Source organism: Aulonocara sp. 'chitande type north' Nkhata Bay, linkage group LG16 (genome assembly GCF_057382095.1).
Source record: "Aulonocara sp. 'chitande type north' Nkhata Bay isolate Kocher_YH1m ecotype deep benthic linkage group LG16, A_spYH_male_GT1.1, whole genome shotgun sequence".
NCBI lineage: Eukaryota > Metazoa > Chordata > Actinopteri > Cichliformes > Cichlidae > Aulonocara > Aulonocara sp. 'chitande type north' Nkhata Bay.
Window position 1 is genome coordinate 5432501 of NC_141359.1, and position 26224 is coordinate 5458724.

The 26224-nt window shown below is 41.0% G+C and overlaps 1 protein-coding gene across 4 annotated transcripts; it reads right to left on the reverse strand.

Moving 5' to 3' along the window:
- Positions 1-4068: 4068 nt before the first annotated feature.
- slc37a1 (solute carrier family 37 member 1) lies at positions 4069-25851 on the reverse strand. 4 transcript variants are annotated; one of them, XM_086266602.1, is made up of 22 exons: positions 25722-25851; positions 23257-23506; positions 19735-19875; positions 19353-19434; positions 18357-18477; positions 18075-18153; positions 17677-17812; positions 16994-17070; positions 16177-16343; positions 15877-15929; positions 15605-15679; positions 15113-15151; positions 14106-14228; positions 13637-13727; positions 12165-12227; positions 11635-11720; positions 10776-10824; positions 9919-9992; positions 9709-9787; positions 9213-9310; positions 8741-8805; positions 4069-5778 (listed from the first exon to the last, which is right to left on the reverse strand). In XM_086266602.1, exons 2-22 carry the CDS (start codon positions 23310-23312, stop codon positions 5763-5765), a joined length of 1770 nt encoding a protein of 589 aa, XP_086122728.1. In that variant the 5' UTR covers positions 23313-23506; positions 25722-25851; the 3' UTR covers positions 4069-5762. The 4 variants fall into 4 exon arrangements, with proteins under 4 accessions (XP_086122728.1, XP_086122730.1, XP_086122729.1 ...); XM_086266604.1 differs by lacking the exon at positions 19735-19875; XM_086266603.1 differs by lacking the exon at positions 15113-15151.
- Positions 25852-26224: the final 373 nt, after the last annotated feature.

Here is a 26224-nt window from a genome sequence, read left to right on the forward strand (position 1 = left end):
ATCGTTTATTAAACAGGTTTTCTAGGATTTTGGAGAATTGTGGTAGTAAAGAAACAGGCCTGTAATTTGTGAAGTGGCGTCTATCCCCGGTTTTATACAGCGGCACAACTTTAGCTATTTTCATTTTGTTTGGCACTTTTCCCGTCTGAAATGATAAGTTGCAAATATATGTTAGAGGTCCTACAATTCCTTCAATGACCTTCTTGACGATTTTCATGTCAATATCATTACAATCAGTAGATGTTTTATATTTACACATGTGTACAATGTCAATTATTTCTTTTTCCTCCACTGATGTGAGGAACATTGAGTTAGGGTTCCTATCAATCAGGTTTTCACTACAGTCTACTGATGGCAGTGACTCAGGAATTTGTTCTGCCAGTTTTGGTCCAATATTTACAAAATAATGATTAAAGCTGTTGACCTTATCAGCAGTGTTTTCCATAATATTGCCATTATCGATAAAGTATTGTGGATAACTTTGTTGTCCAGAATTATTTTTAATGATACCGTTTAAAACATCCCATATTCCTTTCATATTATGTTTATTGTTGTTCAATATTTTACTATAATACTCCTTTCTACATACACGTATAATATTGGTCAACTTATTTTTGTATTTTTTATATTTATTTTCAGCTTCTTTTGTTCTTTGTTTTAGGTATTCCCTATAGAGTGTATTTTTCTTTTTACATGCATTTTGTAAACCCTTAGTGATCCATGGTCTATCTGAATATTTGTGCTTTCTGTTGTATTTTATTGTTGGACAGTTTTTATCGTACAACTCCATGAATATTCTTAAAAATATGCCATATGCAATATCAATATCAGCTTCTTTGTACACATTGTCCCAGTCCTGATTTAATAGATCGTTCTTAAATGCAGTCATAGTTTCTTCTGTCCTTACACGTCTGTATCTCAGTTGTTCTTCATGCTGATTTTTCTTATAATTAGTGTCATAAACTGCAAAAACTGGTAGGTGATCACTGATGTCATTAATTAATATTCCGCTCACAATGTTGTTTTCCATATTGTTAGTGAAAATATTGTCAAGTAAGGTGGCACAATGTGGTGTAATTCTGCTGGGCCTGGTTATTTTAGGATGTAAACTCAAACTGTACATAGTGTTTAGGAATTCGTCGGTCATTTTATGCTTTTTTGGATTCAACAGGTCAATATTAAAATCACCACAGATAAACACAACTTTTTGATTTGTTTTAGAGAATATTTCCTCTATGAAGTCATTAAATACTTGAATACTAGAGCCAGGTGTTCTATATATACAGCTAATTATTACATTTTTTTCTTCTTCCTTATAAATTTCAATTGTTATACATTCTAGTAAATTATCAATTACAGTTGTCATACTTTCTACCACCTTGTAGTTTAGGTTTTTATCCACATACACAGCTACTCCCCCTCCACTCTTGTTCCTTCTATTTACAAAATTCACTTCATATCCCTCCAGTCCAAAGTCCATTCCTTTCTCCGCATTGATCCATGTTTCAGAAATGGCAATAATTCCAAATGGATTTGTCAACTCATTTAGATATTCCTTTATATTGTTGAAGTTGGCATACAGACTTCTGCTATTAAAATGGATTATTGATCATTTATTTTCCGTGTTGATGGTGTGCTTAAACTGTTCATCAGTGAAGTAGCAGCAGTTACAGCTGATGTTGTAGAAGAAATTATTTTCCGGGTCTATATCCTTTTCTAAGTCTAGAACATTATGGTCTGTGTATCGAAATGTTCTCAGTTCCAGATTATCATAAAGAGAATTCCAATGAGTCATGTTGATATTGTTGCCGGATGCAGATGAAGTTCTTTTGGACTGTGCCATGTGTTGTGTTGTGTGTCACGTCACATGTGTATTCATGAACTACCAGAAGGCAACATTGCAGACATAGAGGACAGTTACAAGTACCTGGGGATCCCGCAGGCTAATGGGAACCATGAAGAGGCCGCTAGAAAAGCTGCAACCACCAAGTACCTGCAGAGGGTCAGGCAAGTCCTGAGGAGTCAGCTGAATGGTAAGAACAAGATCCGGGCCATCAACACGTACGCCCTGCCCGTGATCAGGTACCCTGCTGGGGTAATAGGCTGGCCAAAGGAGGAGATAGAAGCCACTGACATGAAGACAAGAAAGCTCCTGACCATGCATGGAGGGTTTCACCCCAAGTCCAGCACCCTGAGGCTGTACGCTAAGTGGAAGGAAGGGGGCCAGGGACTGGTGAGTGTCAGCACCACAGTCCAGGATGAGACAACGAACATCCACGAATACATTGGGAAGATGGCCCCAACTGACCGAGTGCTCAGTGAATACCTCAGGCAGCAGAAACCCAAGAAAGAGGAGGGAGACGAGGAACCATCATGGAAGGACAGGCCCCTGCACGGTATGTACCACCGGCAGATAGAGGAGGTGGCTGATATCCAGAAATCCTACCAGTGGCTGGACAAAGCTGGACTGAAAGACAGCACAGAGGCACTAATCATGGCAGCACAAGAACAAGCTCTGAGCACAAGATCCATAGAGGCTGGGGTCTATCACACCAGGCAAGACCCCAGGTGCAGGCTGTGTAAAGATGCCCCAGAGACAATCCAGCACATAACAGCAGGGTGCAAGATGCTAGCAGGCAAGGCATACATGGAACGCCATAACCAAGTGGCCGGCATAGTGTACAGGAACATCTGTGCCGAGTATAACCTGGAAGTCCCGAGGTCAAAATGGGAGATGCCCCCAAGGGTGGTGGAGAATGACCGAGCTAAGATCCTGTGGGACTTCCAGATACAGACGGACAAAATGGTGGTGGCTAACCAACCGGACATAGTGGTGGTAGACAAACAGAAGAAGACGGCCGTAGTGATCGATGTAGCGGTTCCGAATGACAGCAATATCAGGAAGAAGGAACACGAGAAGCTGGAGAAATACCAAGGGCTCAGAGAAGAGCTCGAGAGGATGTGGAGGGTGAAGGTAACGGTGGTCCCCGTGGTAATCGGAGCACTAGGTGCGGTGACTCCCAAGCTAGGCGAGTGGCTCCAGCAGATCCCGGGAACAACATCGGAGATCTCTGTCCAGAAGAGCGCAGTCCTGGGAACAGCTAAGATACTGCGCAGGACCCTCAAGCTCCCAGGCCTCTGGTAGAGGACCCGAGCTTGAAGGATAAACCGCCCACAGGGGCGTGCTGGGTGTTTTTTATTTTTTCTATAGATATATAGATATATACACACACACACAAGGAAAACTTAGGCAAATGTGTGTACAAAGCTTAGAGGTAAAGGTTGGTGCAAAATGTTGCTGTTGAGGTGTGATCACTCACCTGCCTTTTCCGTGTCCTCTCCCAAATGTTTCCCCAGGGATCTGGACACCATTTAAAGGTTCTGGGAGAGGCCAAGGGTGGGAACTCTCTGTGCATGGGGTTTTTAGTGGGTTTTATTTTTGTAACATTGTTAACGTGTAAGGGTGAAATAAAAAACATTCAATCCCATAAAAATAATAAAATGTCTATTTATTTATTCAAATGGTGTATTGTACAATGTTGGGGGAAGGTTAGAATTGGGAAAACTTGCCTGACAGTAAAATAATGGTTTAGTCCTTAACAGCTGAGAGTATTTAGGCCTGATTGTTTGTGCTATGAGGCTTGAAATGGCCTTAGAGATATGTGGGCAGATAAACGCCTCTTGCTTCCACCATACTGTATCTTAGTCTTCCTCACTGTAGTTTCCTTCATATATTACCAATGGACTGAATTTTGTTTGTGTGTACTCATCTTTGTAGTAACCATCAACCATCAAAGAAAAGTGAAATCAAAGCCTGAAAGGTGGATCTAATGGAATAAATGTGTTATTAGCTAATTTCAAGGATCATCATGTAGCTTTGGCTTTTCTCTATTGTTCATGTGCTTCTGTGTAACTTAGAGTCTGTATGTATCACTGAGTGGGATTCTCCTTGTCAGCTTACCATTTCCACAACACTTGCCACTTCCAGGTGAGTCCACATCATGTACAAATTAATGTAAAAGCTGGCTTGCAGTAGCATACTACAAAACAGGCAACACAAGGTTCAACCAGTGAAAAAAGCACATGATTTATTTGTTTTCTCTACATAAATCAACTTCAAACCAAGTTCATTTCCATGGAAACTTAAAAAAATTGCCCTGCAAAAACCAAGAAAGGCACACAAGGTCTCAAGTATTAATCTTACCACTGACACATAATATTTACATGTGGTCTTGTTCCAAGGATATTGTCTTAAGAGTACCACCAAGATCCCCTTTAAAATACAGTTACATAAACCTATTTCATAGGTTAAATACATACAAGATATCACTCTTAATGATTAAAACACAAATCTGCAGAAAAATAAATCAATGTTTTAATTCATGATATACAGTTTGTGAATTTTTAATGCGTATAAGATCATGAGAACAAGAATTAAATGTAGTGTTCAGTCCTTCTCAATAAATATTCTTTAAATATTCTCTCCACCGTAAAACAGAAACAGTCTTATTCATCTAACATAAATAACCCCCCCCCCCCAAATCACCACACAGATGTGTGTGTGTATAGAGAGAGAAAGAGAGAGAGAGAGAGATCAGCTACATTCATTTTATTACTAAATCACAGACTACCACAGGACAATGGAAAAGGAAACAAAAATGATTTTCAAAATAAATACACATGTAAACTAAACCAATCCCATCATCTCTTTGGTTCAACGAGGTGGTCTTTGTTTTCCTTCTTCTCTTCAACAGATATGATGGAATTAGTTCTGCATCACCGTTTCTAGATGACTGCTATCTGATTAAATTTTATTTCAAAAAAAGTTAACAGCTCTAGGCACGATATTAAGAAGTGGTTCTGTCCAGGTTTTGGGTAGAGGTATATGAATTTATCCCAGTACAACAATAAAAATAAAAATATCAGTCCTCCTCATAAGCCTCAAACTTTGACAGACAGCTCACATGGCACCAAATAAATGAACTGTATGAAAATTTTGCCAATACAAACACCAACAATATAAAACACTATTCATACAAAAAAGACAGTAAGGACACAGAGACCTAGCAACCTGTGGTGTTTCCAGTTTTAGTGGTTCTAATTGGCAGAACTACAATCGTTAAAGTGCTATTTATCATGAAGTCCTGGGCGAGTACAGTGTTACCTGAGACTCTATCATGTATGTTTTCTGTATATTTGCTACAGAACTACACAGGAAGTAAAGTGTAAAAACTGCATGCTTGCTGTTTTTGTAGCAGGTCTGACGTTTTTTTAGTCCCGGCAACGACCCCAGCTTTGATGAAGCTCTTCTTAATTCTGTGATTGATAACTTTAAAAAACAACTATCAAAGCTAGGTACCACTGTAAAAGGCACACAATTACAAATAGCCCCTTAAATTAACTGGACAGGTAAGGTTGAAAAAGTTCCAACATACAAGTGAGCAGCAAGACATACCAGTCATCAAGTTCAAACTGAATTCAAGGGCTAAGAGGGACATTGGGAAGTTAAGCAAGTACAGTAAGTGCACATGAGACTTTTAAACTGTGTGCCGCGCTGCTTGCTCAGCGCAGCAGCTACAGCTTCAGTCATAGCTCTTCATCAGTAAAGCACTGCAGCATGATTGTAGGCGCACACAAGCATACACGCTGGTTTATTAACAATCAGTTTCATCTGTCAGGGCAGTCCAGTCACAATCCATATCAACCTTAAGTGGTTTCATTGCACTCTGCGTGTAGGTGTGTACGCAGTGCAATCAAAGTGCTCAGTGTTCCTTCAACCTGTGAATAAGAGACAAACATTAACGCTGTGTTGATAAGTTGAGTCATTAAGCTTTACAGTCAACACCAGTGAACTTCCTGCCCACGAGGGAACATTACAGCTGGTTTGTTTTTAGGAAATAAATCAATCTGCACATGTTATGTTCACATTCAGCCCGAGATAGAACACATAGTCGATCACTGACTGTAGTCGTACAAGGACAAGAATATTCCAGTCATGAACCAAGTTTGGACTGGTTTTTAAGAAACTCAAGTATAAGCTCAACCAAACACACACACAAAAAAAAATAAGAAAAATAAAGAGAATAAGATCTTTAATGTGTAACATGTCTGGTGCTGGTCTTCCATAATCTTACAAGACCATAGAAGAATTTGGCACAGAGACATCAGCAACATAATTTTAAATTATGTCTGAGTTATTTCAGATGTGCAGTTCTTGTGTAAACCTCCTGAACCAACCAAACACACAGAGTTTTAAATCTTTTGAAAGCCTGACACTTAGTTTGTGCATCTTAGCCAGAAAATTGGAAAAACAGTTTTATTTGCTGTAATCCATCGTCCACCTGGTTCTTACTCAGAGTTTCAAATCATTTTAAAATGATTATTGTGGGTGACTCTAACATGCATGTAGATAATGAAAACGACCGCTGAAACGCATCATTTTATCTGTTATTAGACTGAACTCAAACTCATCCCAGCAAACTTTGTGAAACCCAACATCTGCGTCATTCTCAAAACTTTTGGCCACAACTGGATATTCGGCATGTCTAACTGAAGACATGTCTGCCATTTTCATTCTCCACTAGTGATATTAAGATGATGTCGGTGTGTGTGGCTGCTCTTCTGCCACTCACACAGATTGCTTGTGTTTATATATTGAGCACTCAACAGGTAAAGGTGAGGTTTTCCCTGAGGTATGATTCTGCTGTTGTCTGACCAGCACATGGATGGCTCCAAAGATTGTTTTGTGCCTCTCCATTTCCCGGATTCTGTTGATACCTGCCTGGTACCCATGATCAGCTGTAATGAACTCTCCGGCCCTGCCGGCTATGCTCTGGCTAAACCTGCACGAGAATATCTCTGAAACCTGAGATTGCTGCACCGGGTCTCTCAGCTTTCCGAAGCCAAAGCTCCAGCTCCTGCCTGGTGAACACCAGATCACTAGTAAGGAAAACTTTTATTCTTCTGGACTTTTTCAGTTCCCATGATCTCGATGTTTTGTGTGTGACTGAAACATGCCCCCCAATAAGAACTTCATAAAGAACTTTCTGTGCTTCACTGACTTTTTAAATCTGGTACACTCTGTACCGGCTCTATGAGCATGGATATGTTGGTCAGAGGCAGGCCTGTTGGTTTTACACATGCTGCAGTTACATGTTGTGCTCCTGTTTGGCCTTCGGGTTATTATCTCCCTTTTTTGTTTTCTGCTGTTTTCAATCAGCTCTGTGGCCATTCTGACTGAAAGGAGTTTAGTTCCTGGTTTTATTCTTGCTGTCAAACCATCGTGGACTCTGCGGCTCCATTTAAAAACCAGACAGCTAAAGCTAAACCTGAGCCTTGGTTTAATGACTCATGCTGTCAGGAGGAAATGTCGCAGAGCACAGCGCAGATAGGAAAGATTAAACTGCAGGTGTCGTTTTACATTTTAAAAGACTGCCGGTGTCATTACTGCAACGCTATCAAAAAGCCAAAAAAGAAATATTTTGCAAATGTCATTTCCTCCAAAGGCCATAACTCACATGTGTCATTTAACACTACTGACTCTGTCCTTAATGCTCCACAGCATGTCTGTTTAAGCTTCTCCTGATATATGCAATAATTTCCTGAGCGTTTTTATTAAAAGGCTGTCACCACCAGGGCTCTTATCACAGCTCTCCTGACCCCTCTGTGCTGCTGCCTTTACTCAGGTTGAGTTTGTGACTTTGTCCCTCTTAGAGGATGTGGTTTCCCATTTTAAGCCCTCATATTCCCCTCATCCCTGATTTTTTAAAAAGAAATTCAGCCTAGTATAAGGCAGTCTGTTCTTGCCATTATAAACATCAGTCTGTCCTCTGCTGTAGTTTAAACATGCAGTAATACAGTGACTGCCTAAGAAACCTGGACATATAAGCTCTTGAATATTCAGGCCCAGACTTATCTTAAAGACCTCATACGACCATATCACCCCAGTAGAGCACTTCACTCTCAGACTGCAGGCTTACTTGGGGTTCCCAGGAAATTTAAAAGTAGAACTGGATGCAGAGTCTTCGGCTTTCAAACCCCTCTCCTCACTACTTTTAAGATTAAGCTTAAAAATTCCCTTTTTGATAAAGCATATAGTTTGGGCTGGATCAGGTGACCCGATCACTCCTGTAGCAACACTGGAATGGACCTAGTCTGGTAGGGCTTCCCATGATGCACTGGTGTCCCACGCTGCATTTAATCCTTAGTTATTCTTAATCTGCGGCTCTCTTTCGTTGTTAAAACAGAGTTTTACATCTGATTGTTGTAGACATTTTACATTCATTACCATCGGTCATCTTTGCCCACTGATACTACATTAGCTACAATGAGTGGAATGAAGCTCCATGATGGCTTTGAGTCATGTGACTACCAACACAATCAGAAGCATTGTTTTCTCCATGTGAGCGATTCTGATTGTAAACTAAAAAAAGATCATAGTGATCGTAGATTAAGCCTATTTATTTTTGGGGGCAAAGCCAGTGTTCACACTCATCATGTTGTATTTAATCCATATGAGTAGAATTCAACTTTATTATCTGCATGTTTGAAAGATATAATATAAACATTGAAGTACTTCTAAGTGTATTATAACTGTTTTGTTATAAAAACAAAACAAAAAAAAAACAGCAGCCCAACATTTGAACATCAAATTAATGCAGATACACAAGAATTACAGTACAGCACCAAAAGCAGCAGTCAGGCTGAGTATAATCATGATCGAGATAACAGGAGGACTTACTCTACTGTGGAGATAGGATGGGATTTAGATGAGGCCAGCTCCTTTGTCACGAGCCGTAGCAAAAGCTGCAAGGTTACACATTAGTATGAGCATCTGTTTTTCTATAGCAAGCAAGACCACTCGTCATTCAGTTCATTTTATTCATCAGAAACAAGGGTAAAAACACAACATTGTCTTAGTTTTCTCGACTCCAGCTCCTGAGCTAAATATCTGACTTTTCACTGCTTCACCAGCTGGTCTCTGCATCTGTCTGCTCTTTGCTGCTGAGCAGGTAGTGACTGATTTTCTGAAAACAGCTGCTTGTTGTTACAAAAAACCTTTACAGCAGCAGTGACTGAACCAAAGAGCTGGAAAACTATCAGTGTGTTCAAAGAGGCCAGTATTCTGTGCTAATGTGCACATAGGTGCAAATTTTCTGCTTTCGTTTTGTCATTTTGTAATCTTCTTATATGATGCAAGTTAAAGGCCTTACCAACAGAGCAAGAAAGTCAGCAGTCATCAGCATGTAGAAGACCTGATCCCAGCCGCCTGCAGACAGCAGTCCAGCTAACAGCGGGCCGAGTGCTGCGCCTGACATCACAAACATGAACAAGATTATTCGTGTACATGAATCCTCTCTTCACATTTCTACATGGGATGATTATAAATGAGTAAAAATAACACAAGGCATGCTAATGTAATCATCATTAAATGGTAACTAAACTGATATTTGTATCGTTTATAATCATCAAATCCAACAAAGCCAGAGCTTCGTTGTTTAGCCTGAGCCAATGAGATGCCCTCATTACTCTGAACTACTACTACATTGTACACAAATTTAAAATCAATTCTTGGCTGAGGATTCATGCACTTGTTAAATGTAATTATTAACAATTATTACTATCATACATATCACTAATAGGACCCTAATAAGACCCCTCATTCTCATCCAAACAAGCCGTAAACATAAGCTGAGCAGCAGTACTGACCTACAGATCCTGTGCCATCAATGATGGCTGTGACTGTAGACAGTGCTCTGGCGTTGCCTTTCAGGCTCTTGTGGGTGCCCTACAGCCAAATAGAAAAAAGGGGGGGCAGAGGAAAAGACGACAAGGGGAGAAAGGTGATTTTAAAATGAAATAAATGATGATTTACAAACACAATCACACTGGAATTACAGTAGTGTTAAACATCCTTACCAAATCAGCAGACACTGCAGTTGTGATGAGCGCATACGGTCCATTCACTAGACCTCCGCACACTAACAGCATCCCTGAAGCACACAGATTAAGGACGTTTTATCCTGGTTGTAAGGAATGGAAATTCTGCAGCCACTGAAATCTTACTGCTGGAAACAAATGCATGCAGGCTGAGGTGTTTGTGTCCTCCACAAACCTGCCGGTAGTGTCTTACTAGCATGTGCACTTCTCTTCATTAGAATGTGTGTTCATGTAATTACAGTAAATGTGAGCTGATATTGCTCTGAAGGCACTACATTGTATCCCATAATGCCAACTTCCCTTGACCATCAGCAGCTCAGAGGGAATAACCAAGAGTCATCATTTATGCCACAGTAAACAAGTCACTTGTGTTTATTTAAATTTGATTGGACATTCAATGGCTGACTGATAACCTACTGTAATAAATGCAACCAGCTCATGTGACTAAATTTGTACGGACCTCAGCACCTGGAAACAAAGGGGGAGCTAACTCTAGTGCTGATATGAATTTATTTATTGTCCAACTCGTGAATCAAAGTGGGTGCTGGTTCCACAGAAGGAGGCCAGAAAGCTGCAGGCTCTGCCTCCCATTAAGTAACCTGGGAACCAGGAGTAAGCCTGCAGTATGAGAGGAATTTGATTGGCTTCTGTTTGAACAAACAACACATGACAGGTCTGGACTGCAGGCCGCTTTTGAACCTTTTACTGCAGAGCCATACTACTGAAGCATATGCTAACATGCCTTTATCCTTTCATTTACATATATTACAATTAAGGAACAGAAAATTGTTCCAGACCTACTGATTAACTATCATTCAGTGCTAGCTGGTTCTTACCAATCATTGGCCCCAAACCAAACTCACTGATCATGGAGAAGCCGTAAAGCTGCAGGAAAAGAATAAAACAGGACAGTTAACACTTACGTGTCTAATATCACCTCGTACTCTTACATGTAAGCCTTTTACTATAAAAAAATAGCATGAAATGTGTTGTAATCTTTGCTCCTCAGCAATTATACTCACTGGACACTTTATAGGGGACACTTGTTCAACAAGTTAACGCAAATACACAGCCAATCACATGGCAGTAACTCAATTTAGGGATGTAGACAAGGTCAAGATGCTGATGTTTAAACTGAGCATCAGAAAGGGAAAAGAGGTGATATAAGTGTCTGTGAACGTAGCGTGGTTGTTGGCTGCTCGGCGCTGATGATGGCTGATGTCAGATGGGGGTCACTCCTCTCAGCAGTAAACTGAGGCTACATTTACTGTCCAAAGTTTGGACAACAAAAAACTGCACAGACTTGGTATTTTGAGACAGTTTCTGTCTGCTAGTTTTTTCACATGTGAAGTGAGTTCACTGTGCTCAAAGGGTCTCTGCAGTCACCAGATCTCCACCTGACAGTGTGCCTTCAGGATGTACTGGGACAGAAAATATACTTTCTAGACAATCAGCCAACAACTGAAGAATGTTTTGAGCACCTATGAAATGAAGAATCGCGGTAGTTCTGAAGGCAAAACGGAGCCAACCTGCACCACCTAATGAAGTGACTGTGTCAAGTGCTGCACAGCAGGGGGAGCCAAAAACCAGGTCTAATCTCCCCTGTGCAGGCTTCATAATCAAAGAGTGTTTTCACAGTCTTGCAGCACACAGTGGACGATGTTTCCTGACTGTTGCAGTACAGTGAAGACTTACTGTAGGAGCAGCTAGCAGTAACATGACTGCACAGGTGGTGGCTCGCTTCCCCAATTTATCAGAGATCACACCTGCTAAGACGCCCCCTATACGACAGAAAGACACATTCAGTCGTTAATCATCATAATACTTCATGGTGATCATGTTGTACATTGCTTCATAAACCCTGACAGCTGGTCTCTATCAGGGTTAATTATCACAGACCAAAAACCACAGACATGCAAAGCATGCACGAAGCTTCCAGGTCTGAAAAGTGAAGCTGAATAGATTTTAAACCTGCATTCTGTCTGAAGGCCAGCAGGGAGAGACTCTTTCTGTGTATGCACAGTGTGCATGTCTACGGGAAAATGTCCCTCTGTTCTTTTGCTCTGTAAACTGCATGGCTTCATTTTCTAGATCACAAATCTGAATATAATATTAAAAACAAACACAGTCTCTAACTTTGGGACATCAATTTTGTCCCCAAGCATTGCTAAACAGTGAGGCTGAAGGTCCACTGGGACAGACGAGCACACACAAACAGCACATACCCACAATTCCTCCCACATCAAACAGTGTGGACAGATCTCCAGCCTTTTTGGCATCCAGGTGAGCTGAAACACACAAACACAGAGTCTATTATGTCAGTTCTCCTTCTTCAGCAGTCTGCTGACAGTCTGACACATGAGTGGACTGCTCACTGTAGAATATCCTGAGGACAAAACATCTGCTCCGTGATCTGTGAGAAGCCTGTCCAACTCTGCCACACTCTGTATCAGCCTCTTTCAGTTTAACATACTGGTTTTATATCTACATAACCCAGTTACTACATTACAAACAGACAATAGAAAAGTCTTTAACTATGTTATATTACATGCTGACAATGTTTCTGTGGATTAATTACAAATGAAACCAGAAGGTCACAGTAACTCATGAAGCTCAAGGTCCACCACAGTTCACATGTTTAAGGACTGAAAGAACGTTTTGTTGCCACTGCTGGCTGTACTGCACAAACAATGAGAAGTCGAGGAGGCTTGCATTCATCTTCAGAACAACTTAATCTTGTTTCACTGACCAACACTCTGGGACGAGTCTTAACAGCTGTGGAGGGTTTTAATGCCTTGCCCATTCATAAGCTCATTGGTCGTTGAGTAACAAAAACAAGTTTCAAGCAGCACCCAAAGAAACCAAAATGAATCCATCTTCACACAGTCCTATAGATTTCTCTTTTTCCAGTGTGAACTGGCCTTTGTTGACCAAACCAGGCTCATAAAAACTGTTCAGTTTATGTAAGGACCTGGCTGACTGTCTGCTCTCACACCTACAGGACATTATCAGTATGACCTATTGTTTTTAACAACACATCTAGTATGTATTAAATTGCAGCACAGTAGCCAAACTTTGAACTTATGGTAATGTATGTGTGTGTGTGTGTGTGTGTGTGTGTGTGTGTGTGTGTGTGTGTGTGTGTGTGGCTGAGCAGACTCCTCCCTTACAGTCATTCTGTTGCAGCTGTGTGTGTCCTGTGCAATATGCTGGCAGATGTGCAATTATCATCCTACCCAACAGTTTCACCATCTTAATGACTAGAGCTCCTTCACCCTTACTTGTTAAATGATGCCTTATCTACGCCCTCACAATGTTCTTGTATCTTATACATTGTGTAAATAGTGTTTTTTTTATATTGTTGTTTTTAAACTTGTCACTTTCTTGCACCTTTGTGGTCTTGTTGGCTAATTTCACTGTACAATGACAATAAATGAAGTTCAAATGTTTCTGTTGACTGATGTCATGTTTTTTGACAGGATCAATACGGCTGTAAACACTACTCCAGTCTCTCAGTTGGCCAATATTTTTGCAGATTTTTTTTTTGCCAATTTAACCATAATTCAGTGTCCTGCTTCAGATAGCCAACGTATAAATTTTGACATATTGGACGTCTGTCAATGTAATCTGTTTTTTTAATCCACAGTCAAAATCTATGCATGAAGTCGTGCCTGACGGGTTTCTATTTGCTCCTCACCTGCTTTGGTGATGTAGAGCGGCAGCCAGAAGAGGAAAGTATAGCTGACCAGCTTAGCAAACAGCAGACACAGAGAGAACTCCACCACTCCCTGCAGACAAACAAACGCACACAGTAATCAGACTTACTTCATAAGTTACGTTAGATCTGCCTCAGCTTGCAACTCAGATAACTGCAAGCTAATCGCTCCAAAAGCTGTCCAAATATAAGCCTTTCAGTGTTGTTTCTTTCTCACTTTGAGAGAAAAGATCTAAAAACCAGAGCAACTAAACAAGATGATTCTTCTGAATTGATTTTCTATCTTAAAGCACTTACACAACAATCTTACACATCCTGCTCTTACTTAGAGCATCACTCTTAAAACAACATCACAAGACTTTTGCCTGATAGGAGACTTGGTCAGACTTTGTTGCAGTGAAAGCATCAGAGTGACGCAGGTGATGGACACAGGTTCGCACGTGTGACTTACAGGTATCCGTAGCGCTCCCATGAAGCTGATGGCAGACGGCTCCGACTCACTCTTCACCACCACAACCGGCTGCATGGGGATGCGCTCGCTCTCTCTAGGCAACAGGAGCTCTGTGTCGTAGCTCTGAGGGAGAGAGCAGAGCAAAGATCTGTACCCATACCCAGACCACCGGACAGCTGAAGAACAAAGGGGACCCCGAGGGGTCAGCACTGACAGTACTTAGACTGGACTTTTGTTTCATAAATAAAATTACAAAAATAAATAAATAAATGGAAAAGAGTGAACTTAGTCAACCTGCAATTTAAGACCAATTATTGAAAGATTCTCCTTTCTAATTAAAGAACCAAGGAATATTTCTCCCCTTCAGATGGTACAGACCAACACACGTCGTGTCACCATGTATGTGAAGTATAACTGTACGATTATGTCAGCAGTTTGGTGTTATACTGTAGATGTTTGCCAGCAGTGCATTCATGTAAAGGACCTAAGGATAAAACTCCCACTGATAAGTTTTGAGAGAACAGGAGCTGGAAAACCTCGCCCAACTACCTTCCAAACAAGGAGAAAAAAAAAGGAGAAAAATAGAAACCCTGCGGCTGAATCCGAATGTCCTGATTTTTCTCATATTTGCAGACTTGCTTTCTAAAACTAAGTCTGTGCAGACACACTGTGCTCTGCAGGGTAGGACTCGCTTTGATGACACTGTACAGATGTGGATAAGTACTATATTTAAATTCAAACATCTCCTTACATTAATACTAAAAAAAATCATGGTCATCAGTCAGAGCTCCTTGTTGCAGTCAGAGTGTGCTTGACTGCAACCCCCCATCACCTTTAATGCTGACCCTTTCTGCCTCCTTAGTAGAGTGGTTAAAACACGAGTTCACCCTGAGCATTCTTCAGCGCTCCAGTCATTCCTCATGTCCAGACATTTGGATTCAGCCTAGCAGTGATTTCACCCAGCATCCAAAGCTCTGACCACCAGCAGAGATCTCTGAAGAACTGACCTTCCTGTTTTGAATACTATCCTTGTAATAATAGCAGACCTGAATGGATTACAATGACATAATAGAACATGTTTCTGTGGTGCTGCATGACAATCGGTCCTATTAGATGCACACATGAAATTCATTTCTTGCTTCCAAAATGTGGCCTGTACAGTTTATTGTTCAACAGTCTGAAATGTGCCACTTAGAAACTTTTCACTGACAAAGTATTAAAGTTTTATTTGAACATGGACAGAAGGCTGATTTTGTTCTAGAGTAAAGCAAAAAAGATTACAAGCTTATAATCTTGTAATCTTCTAGTCTGATCGATGATAGATGTTTGGAAATACAGTACATGCAGTCCACACACACAACATACTTGGTGATTAGTTCAGTGGTGCGTGCGTAGGATTGGTTATCCATCATGACCATGTGATGTGTGATGGAATAAGGCGTGGCCTTACAGTAAGTACAGTAAATAATCTCAGTTTTAAGTTAAACTGTGAGACACACCTGATTTTTGTTGTCCTTGTACTGTAGATACACCTCTGTGTGTCCGTTCACTCCATTCCAACTCTTGCTTGGGACCTAATCAAAGAGAGACATTCACAGCTAAACAGGGCTGCTGATTGATAATGCAAATAAAAATAAAATACTTTTTCCTTCATTTCCACATTTAATTATAAATGACAGAGTTAATATTACACTGAAATATTATTCATGCTTAATGAACCAAACTAGTCTTCATTATAAGAAATTAAAACAAACAAAAATTGTGTACTTACAGTCTTGCCTAGAGATGAATTTTGTGTATAGATGTTTTTTAGGTCATTAGGATCTGAAGAATGAAAACAGTGCCATCGGGTTAATACAACATAATCCATTTACAGCTATAAAGTCCATTCTTCAAAGAGCCAACGTACTGAAAAGACAATCACAGGAAGCAGCCTGCCTCAGCTAACTGAATCTAAATGCATTCATTTCATTTGATAGCAAGCATTCTTTGAGCAATGAATGTGTGCGCTTAGAAAAACAAGAAACTCCTTATAACACTCATCAGAAAAACATGATGAAGCTGTACTTACGCTCAATGAGAAAGAGAAAGCAAACCACGCCCATGATGATGATGATGAGCCCTGGTACGATGAAGGACATGCCCCAGTTGGAGGAGACCCAGTAGCCGGCAATCAGAGAGCCCAAGATGTTTCCCACTGAAGTGTGAGAGTTCCACAGCCCCATGATGAGTCCACGCCTGACTCAGAAACAGAGACCTTCGGTTCATACAGTGCTGACGCTGACAGAGACACAGTCTGCTCCACAAGTATTTGGGCAGTTGTTTGGTTTTTTTTTATGCATGCTGAACTTTCCAGGTAAGGAAATCCCAGGATATTTGGAAAGAGTTTTACCCTCCGAATGCCCCCACAGTTGAAGCAGTTAAGACATGACTAAAGTAAGGACATGTATTCAAAGATCAATTGCTATTTAACTCCTATGGACAGATATTTCTGCTCTTTTCAGCTGTGCAGACGAGCTGAAATGAGCTTTCTCTGAAGGGTGGCTGGCTTCTCCCTTAGAGACAGGGTGAAGAGCGCAGCAGTTCGAGGGGCTCAGAGTAGAGCTGCTCTCCTCCACATGGAAAGTTAAGGTGGTTTGGGCATCTGACTGGGATGCCTTCTGAGTTAGGGGTTCCAGGCATGTCATACTGGGAAGAGGCCTCAGGGTATACCCAGGACATGCTGGAGAGATTATATCTCTTCACTGACATGCTAATGTGAGTTCCCCTGGCTAAGTGGAAGAAAATAGATGGATGGATCTTGTTCGGTCATAAAGTCCAACTTTTTATTTCTTTTGTTCTGCTAACAGCCAGTGTGCATTATACAGCCAGGAATTCTTAGACATTACCTTCCCTTTCCAAACCAGTTGCCGATACAGGTCACTACACTAGGCCAACCAGCGGTCTGAACCAAGCCATTGGCCACCTGCAAAATGACAAGAAGGTGAATCACTGTGCAGAACAGTTTGTTGTTATGCATTCCTTACAGGGTCACATGTGCACTTCCTCTGTATAAACATACACAATGGCAAGTTTATTGCTACATAAACCTGTCATTGTGCATTTTCGTGTGCATATCCACTTACACTCCTATGTGTGCTGGAGAGTCCTTGTAAAAGTAGGAGTCGTAGTAATGTCTCTGAGCCAAGTCAGTGTCATGTGAGGTTGTACCTCACCGTCCAGCAGCTCAGTGCTGCTGACAGTGAGGTCCACATCTGGCATGAGATGCCCAGGATATCACCCACTGCTTCATTAGGAGCAGGCCTTGATGTGGACTAGCCTGCCACATTATTTTTACACTTTTTTCACTTTCATTGTTTCTTTAAATTTATCCCTCTGTAGGTTTATAATTGTCATTTTCATCAAACGAAGTCTTTTAATTCCTATTCATACCCAGTCTATATCAGTACAGACATATCTGATGTTCTTTTTCTTTACTATTGAGCTCTGATGTGTGTTAACGTGTTACTTTAATTTTTTGAGCGGTGTAAATGAACATATCATCCTATAAAATGATCATCCTGCACCTCACCTGGACAAATATATAGAAGCTCAGGTTGTGGATGTTGTAGATGTAGCCAAGCCCGAATAGGCAAGTGAACACACCGCTGGCCAGCATGCCCACTGTGAGGTACAGACGAATGGGCAGGCGCTCCCCGATAATGCCGCTAGATGGATGCACAGTGATGACATCATATTAACCATCACACATTTCAGCACATAAAGTAGTTTAAATATTTGAGAGTTACTGAGAGAAAAAAAGTTTAATAATCCAACTAATAACGGCGGGTGGCAGATGGTTAGTATTGCTGCCTCATAGCAAGAAGGTGCCTTATTCAAATCCACTGGCCAGCTGCGGCCTTCTCTCTTCATCACCAGTTCACGTTTACTGTGTAAAATCATTTCCTCCTCCACACCTTGCCATCTTACCTCAAGTACATTCCAATTGCGTAAGCACACAGAAAGGAGTAGTCCATGGCTCCCAGCAGCTGTTTGTAATTGCTTTTATCTGTAAATATGGGGAACAGGTGTTTAATTCAGGACAGCACAGCAGGTTTTGTTTATCTGCGAGTTTTTACTAATTGCTCGACACATTCATCTCTGTTTTGCATGCATGAGTATTAAGAAACCTGCTGCTGATGATGCTTTAGTGTAAACTTGTAACATTATAAACATTCTAAAAAGATGAAAACATCTCAAGATAAGACAGACCAAAAGGTTTCCAGCCGCAGTCGACATCTGTGTGGAGAGATAGCAGGGAGGGCTGCTGGCTGCTGCTGGATGCAGTGATGGCTGCTTCACTGACAGCTGAGCAGTTCTTATGAAGCTCACTCTGTAAGCACAAAACCATTAAGCCACACAGAAAACACAGGAAGAAGAAACAGGGGTCTTTACTATGATTGGGTAACTTTTCTCCCTGACTCCATGATGGTCGCAGTAGAGAAAGAAATATTTATGCGTTACCATAGCGACCAGAGAGCATTAAGGGGCAGAGAGGAGGATGTTACTCTCAATGTTGTTGGTGCATTTCAGGAGGACGCTGCTAATAAAGTTATTACACAGTGAATTCACGTTTATTATTATATTTACAGAATACCACCGTTTTTGTCTCGGTAGTATAATTTTATTTTGTTGTATTTATCTGCAACACCTTAAAGGCCGGTCCGTGACTATATTGTCTGACATTAAACCGGTCGGTGATGCCAAGAAGGTTGGGGACCGCTGCTGTAGAGCACACCACTCAGCGTCTACTCAGTCTTTGTCCCACCTCCGTTGATTTTCTGCATTGAGTTCTTTCATAAATTTGTCCCGGGTCCAGACTGCATCCATTCCAGTTCAGTGTTCTTTCTTACTGGGATTACAAATCAAGCTCCTTTGCTACCTCTTTTAGCTTTCTCCTGTTCTTTTCTTTGGGGGAGATTTGGACAGAGCCCAAGGCTGCGGGTGTTTATTAGGACAATGTACACCAGCTGGTCGTAACCAGCGAAGGCTGTAAACAAGCTGTGATGGAGCACAGACTGGAATGATGAGTTTATTTTATACGGAGGTCTTGACATATAAATAATTGCTACAAACATCTGAGATTTGCTATTTTTTCAAAGTATTCTTTTAATCTTTTGGAGCAGTGTACAAACATCGCACAACAGTGCAGCACCTATTAGTACAATCATTAATGCCATGTACTGTTTCTGGAATACCATATCTTACCTTGACAATACTAATTGGTTTCCTGGACAGGTGGAAACTGGTGTAGAGCAAGAAGGTTAGGATGAAGGTGAGAGCTCTGTACCTGAAGGGAGAGCACACAGGAAGGCAGCTCTGAGAAATGAGGGAGCTCATAACATGGAGATCACAGGTTTGAGATGTCCATAATTATGAGTCATCTGCACTACCCCAGATACAGTGGGCTACAAAAAAGATGTAACTGACACCAAACTCACAACTTTGAATTCCCCCAGGGAAATTATACTTAACAAAAGGATGTTGGGGCTGTGTTCATGTAGCACAGCCCCCTGCTGTGAGAGTAACAGTGTCACAGTGCTTTATTTTGTGCTTAAATGCTTTCTAGCTGTTACCAACAAACTCACACCTTGATGGGGCAATGTGGAGTTCAGTATCTGGCCTATGTGGTCTGGAGGAGCAGAGTATCAAACCTTTCTTCAGACTGTTGGGGATGAGGGTGGAGAGGTGCAGGTAACTTGGCCATTTCTCTTCTTTGTTTAATAATAGACTGTTTGAAGAACAAGGGTACAGTGCGCTTAGAGATGGACAGGCTGAAAAACACCATGTATACAGTAGCTGGCTGGTTGGAGTGAATTTAAAAAAATGGACTTAATAAGTGAGCACATTTACAATACAATAAAGAACACGTAATTGTTATAACATATTATTATTATTATATTAGCTGTTGGATGATATTTGTCAGCTTATGTTAAGTTATCATGGAAACGGTAAATCAGGCATCACTGTGTGCAGTGTGCTTACATTTGTGGTGGAGGAGAGTGAAAGTGCTACTCTAATGGTTATACATGAATCTATTCGCCCAGTCTGGTGACTGGTGACTGTCATTGGCGGCAGTAACAGTATCAGTCATCTAGCATTAGCCTATGGAGTCGACCGCCCAGCCCAAGTTTAAACATTGTTGCAGTTGTTGTATTTTTAGATGTTATTTTACTAAGAAAGTCCACATCTCAAACTGTAAAATGCACAAAGGTTCACTGCAGACATTTTGTGGCCCTACAAGGAAATGTTGCAAACTGATTTGATGCCCCAAACCTAGCTGACCAACGCTACAACATATGTAAATAAAAAGGCAAAAGTACTGTGAAATATTTAGGCAGATTAAAAATCTCATTTCCAAGAGAGACCTGGCATCAACTGATTAAATGTATCATGTGTTACAATAAGCAGGAGGAGCCAACAAATTCTATTACATCCTGTAATAGAATCCTGATATCCTGTACCTGGATTGTGTACTTTACTGTTTGCGTTACGTCAGTCACATTTACGCTCGTCTTTGCTCACACACGTCTGACTTGAGTGTAAGGTCATTTCTAAGCAGAGGCTGGCTCAAGACAGAAAGTCAAATGCAGTCAAATAAGACGTGAGAGAAGGTGTGGCTGTGCCCAAAATCCACATTTCATTTGACCCGCAGTACAGACTATGGTTGGCTTTACCAGGCTGTGCAGCAGAAACTCAAAATGGGCCGAGAAAAAGTTAGATACACTCTTATCCAGCAGTTGGACAGCATGTGGTTAGTATGTTGCAGCAGTGCATCCTGGGTACAGCAGGGTGACCAAATCCATCATCTGACAAAGCAGCTTGAAACCTGACAGATACAAAGTGCTCACAAACCACCAGGTGTGTTAGGCTGCAAACGTCTCACTAAGACATATAAGATGATAACTGTATGAAGAGAAATGTTCAAGGGTAACATAAGACATTAATGTTCCTGATGTGAATCACAGTGCGTCTGGAAAGTATCCACAGAATCAGAATCATTATTATCATTGTAGCAACAAAACACTGAACAATGTGCAATATGTGCAATTCTCTCAGTGCAAACAACCCGAGGAGTCTGCTCAGTGACAGGTTGCTTCTCCCAAAGTTTAGGACCAACAGACCTAACAACTCCTCCAAAATGTGTGCTACATTTAAATGAGATGACTTCTATGTTTAAACCTGATTCATTCTTGAACTAACATAGTGGGCAACAATTTGTCTTTTTTTTCCTTCAAATAATAAAAGCTAGATATATCCAGTGCACAGCAGTCTGAATTACAAGTAGCTCAAGTGAATAACAACCACTTCCACCAACAGTTTCAACCTTGTAGATGAGCAGAGCAGCTGTGCTTCCTACCAGCTGCTCTGATGATTAATGACCCCTACATTTAACGCATGGAGTGTCACATCACTGCCCCTTTCTGTATCACCAGTGTTACCCTAAATTGGTCATTTATAATAGGTGGCCGGGACCAACGCACTAGCTGTTCACAGAGGAGTGCACAATTAATCTAAGTTATATAAACACACAAGTAAGTAAAAAAACAAAATCCCACTATAACTTTTCAAAGGCTTAGTGAAGACAGTGTAACTAATGAAACCTTTACAAACCCAAACACAGGGTCAAATGTCTTAAACGTGTACCTTATTACTGCATTTGTCATGCAGTAGAAAGAAAACTTCGGATGTTTCAGAAACATTAAATAAGATGTGTTTCCTATGAAGTCTGTGCCCTCCTGCTTTTGCTGAAAAATTATTGAACACGTTTGTTAATAAATCAATTGTTAAATCAAAGTCAGGATAACAAAAAATGGGTTTGTTCCTGTTCATTCCAACGTAACTACTTAGATGATATTTCTGGATGCAGGCCAAAGATGAGCCCAAACAACTTAAAGCCTACTTTAAAAAAATCCTGATCTCTTAAAAAAAGAAAAGAAGAAAAAAAAGGAAAAGGAAAGAAAGAGATCAAAGTTACTGCTGTTCTGCTTATTCAGCATTATGGAAAGATTTTTAAAAATCTTTTCAACAAAAATATTATAAATAAATCAATCACAACCAAAAATAACAAACATTCCAACATATTTTCAGAAACCTGAAAGTCGAGTCTACACAAAGCATCAGGTATGTGAAACTAGGTGTAAGCACAGGTAAAACTACCTGCCGGGAATTTTTGCTGACGCAGCTCCAACAATGCCACTTGGCCGGCTGCAGCCTCAACGGCCAACTACTACGTCAAAGAGGCAGAAACTGACTGCTCGACCTTGTACAGTAAACTTTACAGGGTGATCAGAAAGATCGGTTTCAACGTATGCAGCGAGTAAAATAAATATTGAATATGTCACCAAATTTCTAAGTAAATATATCTCTAAAGATGTTATTGACATTAAATTATCACTAAATGTTGGTAGCAACCCATCCAATCCACACATGCAAAGAAATCCAACCATAGAAGTCCATAAATTATGTGTAATAATGTAATACTCACGCTTAGTGAAATGCATTTAATACTTCATACAAAAGCCTTTGTTGGTGATGACAGCTTCAACACACTTCCTGTGTGAGGAAACTGTCTCATGCGTTGCTATTAGTTTCATTTTAGTCTCATCTGACCACACTATGTTCTCTCAGTAGTTCACAACATGCTTTTTCCTCAGCAGTGCAGTCACGTATGTGAGCTTGCATACAGCCCACCGCAAATGTGACATTACTTATTGTTTTCTTTGAAACAATCATGCCTGCTGGTTCTAGATATTTCTGGAGCTCTCCATTGGTTTTGTCCAGTATGAGATGTTTCTTGTGTGACACCTTGGTAATGAGAGCTCACCAGTTGGGACTGAACCAGTTGATATTAATTTGCACTAAGTGAGAGGTTAGTTTTGTAATTACTGATAGATTTCAGCTGGTAAAATCTTTCCAGGCCTTTTTGCACCTTTCTTTCTTTATGTGTTTCTGTACTATTTCCCTGTTCCACTTCTCATTATTACATATAATTTATGGCCATCTATGGTTTGGTTTCTTTACATCTGTGGACTGGGTGGGTTGTTACCAACATCTGGTCAGAATTTAATGTCAATAGCACCTTTAGACAGCCAGTCCAATTTAAACTCACCATTGGTCCCTGTCAAAGGACACCAGCAGGCGGACCCCTGGAGGAACAGGAGCCATGTTTGAACACAGGTATGGACAATCCCACTAACAGGCAGCTAATGAGGGCTCAGCATTCAAATCTCTTCGCGCTGAAGGAAATCATGAAGTACATGCAGACATGGCCCTGCTGTCTCTGTTCATATCCATCTTCAAAAGAAACTACAGTCAGCTGATCCACAAAGCCATGGAGCTGGTTGGAAGATGTCAGCAGTCTGAAAGGATGAATAGAACAGTGAAGAAGAGATAATGCTAATAATAAATAATAATAATAATAATAATAATAATAATAAAGATATTAAGAGGGCAGGAAAAAGCCTAGTTTACAATATGACATGTTTTTACTGCACAGCTTAATTCAGATGTGGTCCGCAGCTTCATACTACCTCACAAACAAACTCTGAGCTGCTAACGAGTATGTGTGAGCCCATTCAGTCCACTGAGTTGGTCAACTTGACTTCAGGAGGACACGTGGGTCATTCCATATTAATTTACCAAATTTCACAAAAATTCCCAGTTTGACCACCTCTGATTTTCCAGAACAAAATTCAAGGGTGATGATACACTTTTTAATAGGAAAACTGGCAAATTGTAGACCTATAAAATTATTAGTTTGATCATAAAAAAATACTTTTGCGATAGGTCACAGGGCGATTTTCAAGCCTTTTCTGTGGCTGAACATTCAACGATATAATAATACTCTGTACTAGGGCTGGGCAATATTAATGGATCATTATTATATTATTATTATCATCATCCACTTCACATACTCACATAAAAGCTTCTCTAAAAACTATGAACAGACTTTGTAACAGGACACCAGGACAGCCCTGGTAGAGTAAAACACGTGTGCAAGAATGAGTATGACTTATTGCTGGCAATGCAGACCAAGCTCCTGCAATGGTTATACAGGGATCAAATGACTCGTAGTAACAAGCCAGACACCCAGTATCCTGAGGTCAGCAACACCTCGCCCCCATCATACACCGTGCTTTACCTTCCATAGTCACTTGACAGTTTGCTAGAATAGTTTTGTGGCAGGCCGAAATTCTTTTTCCATGGCCTCCCCAAACTCCTTCCACGCCTGAGTTTTTTGCTTCAGGTGTGGAAGTGGAATTGGCCTGCCAGTATCTGTCAGCTGCTTCCTAAGTCCTACAGGCTGAGAAAAGCCAATAGGACTCCAACTTGACTGCTCCCTTCAAAGAGATGTTAGAAATCCTCGAACTACAGGTTTGACCTCTAGTTAAGGGTTGGTTACCACCATGATGGTCAACCACCTTGCAGCCGCCTCAGCAAAGGAGTTGCAGAACATGGTCTACAACAAGGTCTTCATGTGCCCAGCCTCCCCCCAGAATGCTGTCGAGGTTCTGCCAGAGGTGGGAGTTGAAGATTTTACAGACTTGGGGCTCTGCCAGGCGTTGCCAACACACAGGTAAAATTCTTAAAGGAAAGGTGCCTCGAGAATGCCAGGTCCAAAAGGAGATGGCACTTAAGACTCTTAGCTTTACCAGATATGGAAGACAAGAACACGAGAAGTGGTTATTAGAATATTCACTCGCATCACACTGGGATGATTCAGGATACAGTGGATACAGTGCCTCAACTGGGCAAGAAAAACAATGCAGAGAACTGTCATCATCCACCTCTGCATGCAGAATGTATGAGATGAAGCTGATGAAGATGCAAAGGTCTGTAAAGAATCGTCAGAGAGACGATTTCCCGAAACAGAAAGCAAAAAGTAGTCATGTCATGACATGTCAGACTACTTTTTTGAGTGATCGGAAAACCCAGAAAACCGATATTTAAATGGGAGTGCATCTTCACTTACAACAAAGCAATCAATGTATTTCACTTCCGAGATCTCGATTAGTTACTAGCCTTTCATAATCACAATCACCAAAAACACTCACAAATCTCAAGTGACATCAATATCACATGATATAGGTTTAACAATCTTCTGACATTTTAACATCCAACTATACAGGCACAACTCTCCTAACAGCGCGGTCACCGTTTCTGCTTCCTTGAAAGAAATTAATATAGCCAGAAAGGAGAACGTGCTTCCGGTGTTCCAGATCTACTGGCGTTTAGATCAACTGGCGTTGGTCGAACAGATGTGTGGCAGTCTTGCGTTTCAACACGTCGGCCCCCGGCAAAGCTTACTCGGACACTGATGAGAAACGGGCTAATGCACCGACTGTGAGATTTGGCGATATTTTCCCTTCCTATTTGTAGCTATATCAAAACCGCCCTGTTATCTGTAAACCATTAACAAAGGCAAAAACGAGAGCCTCCAACGTCTCGGAGTAGCCCTTTGATCCTGTGGGAGCTTCCGATTCATTGTAAAGACTGCTAGCTAAACCGCTACAACTGTGGCAGCAGCAGACATCCAACTGCAAACAAACACGCCATAGCTGCTCAGGGGCTTACCTCGGAGGGGGAAACTAGCGCTTCACGTTCGTTGCAGGTTTCCCTTCAGTGACATACCCTCCACTTCCTTGTTGTACGAAAGCAGGCGACGAACTGTCACACACTCGCGCGCGCTCACAGCTGGGCTTGCCCGGGCTGTCGTTGACGTCATCATCGCTCTCTCGCGCTCGTGTTCAGATGACCCTGTCTAGCTTGCTTCAGGGCTAAAACCAGCTCACGATAATAATAATAATAATAATAATAATAATAATAATAATAATAATAATAATAATAATAATCTTGTGAAAAATAATAATTCAAACTCACATGGGATATTTCATTTTGAGCTTGAGTAAACTCTACAGATGACAGCAGGACCAGAGTTAAAAATCCCTAACACAATATCTAAAACACACGCACACAATGATTAAACCTCAAAGTAGCGATGTGAAGCTGAAGCTCCAGCTCATGTGTCAAAAAATAGACAGCGCCCAAGTGATCAATGACGTCCGAAGATTTATTTA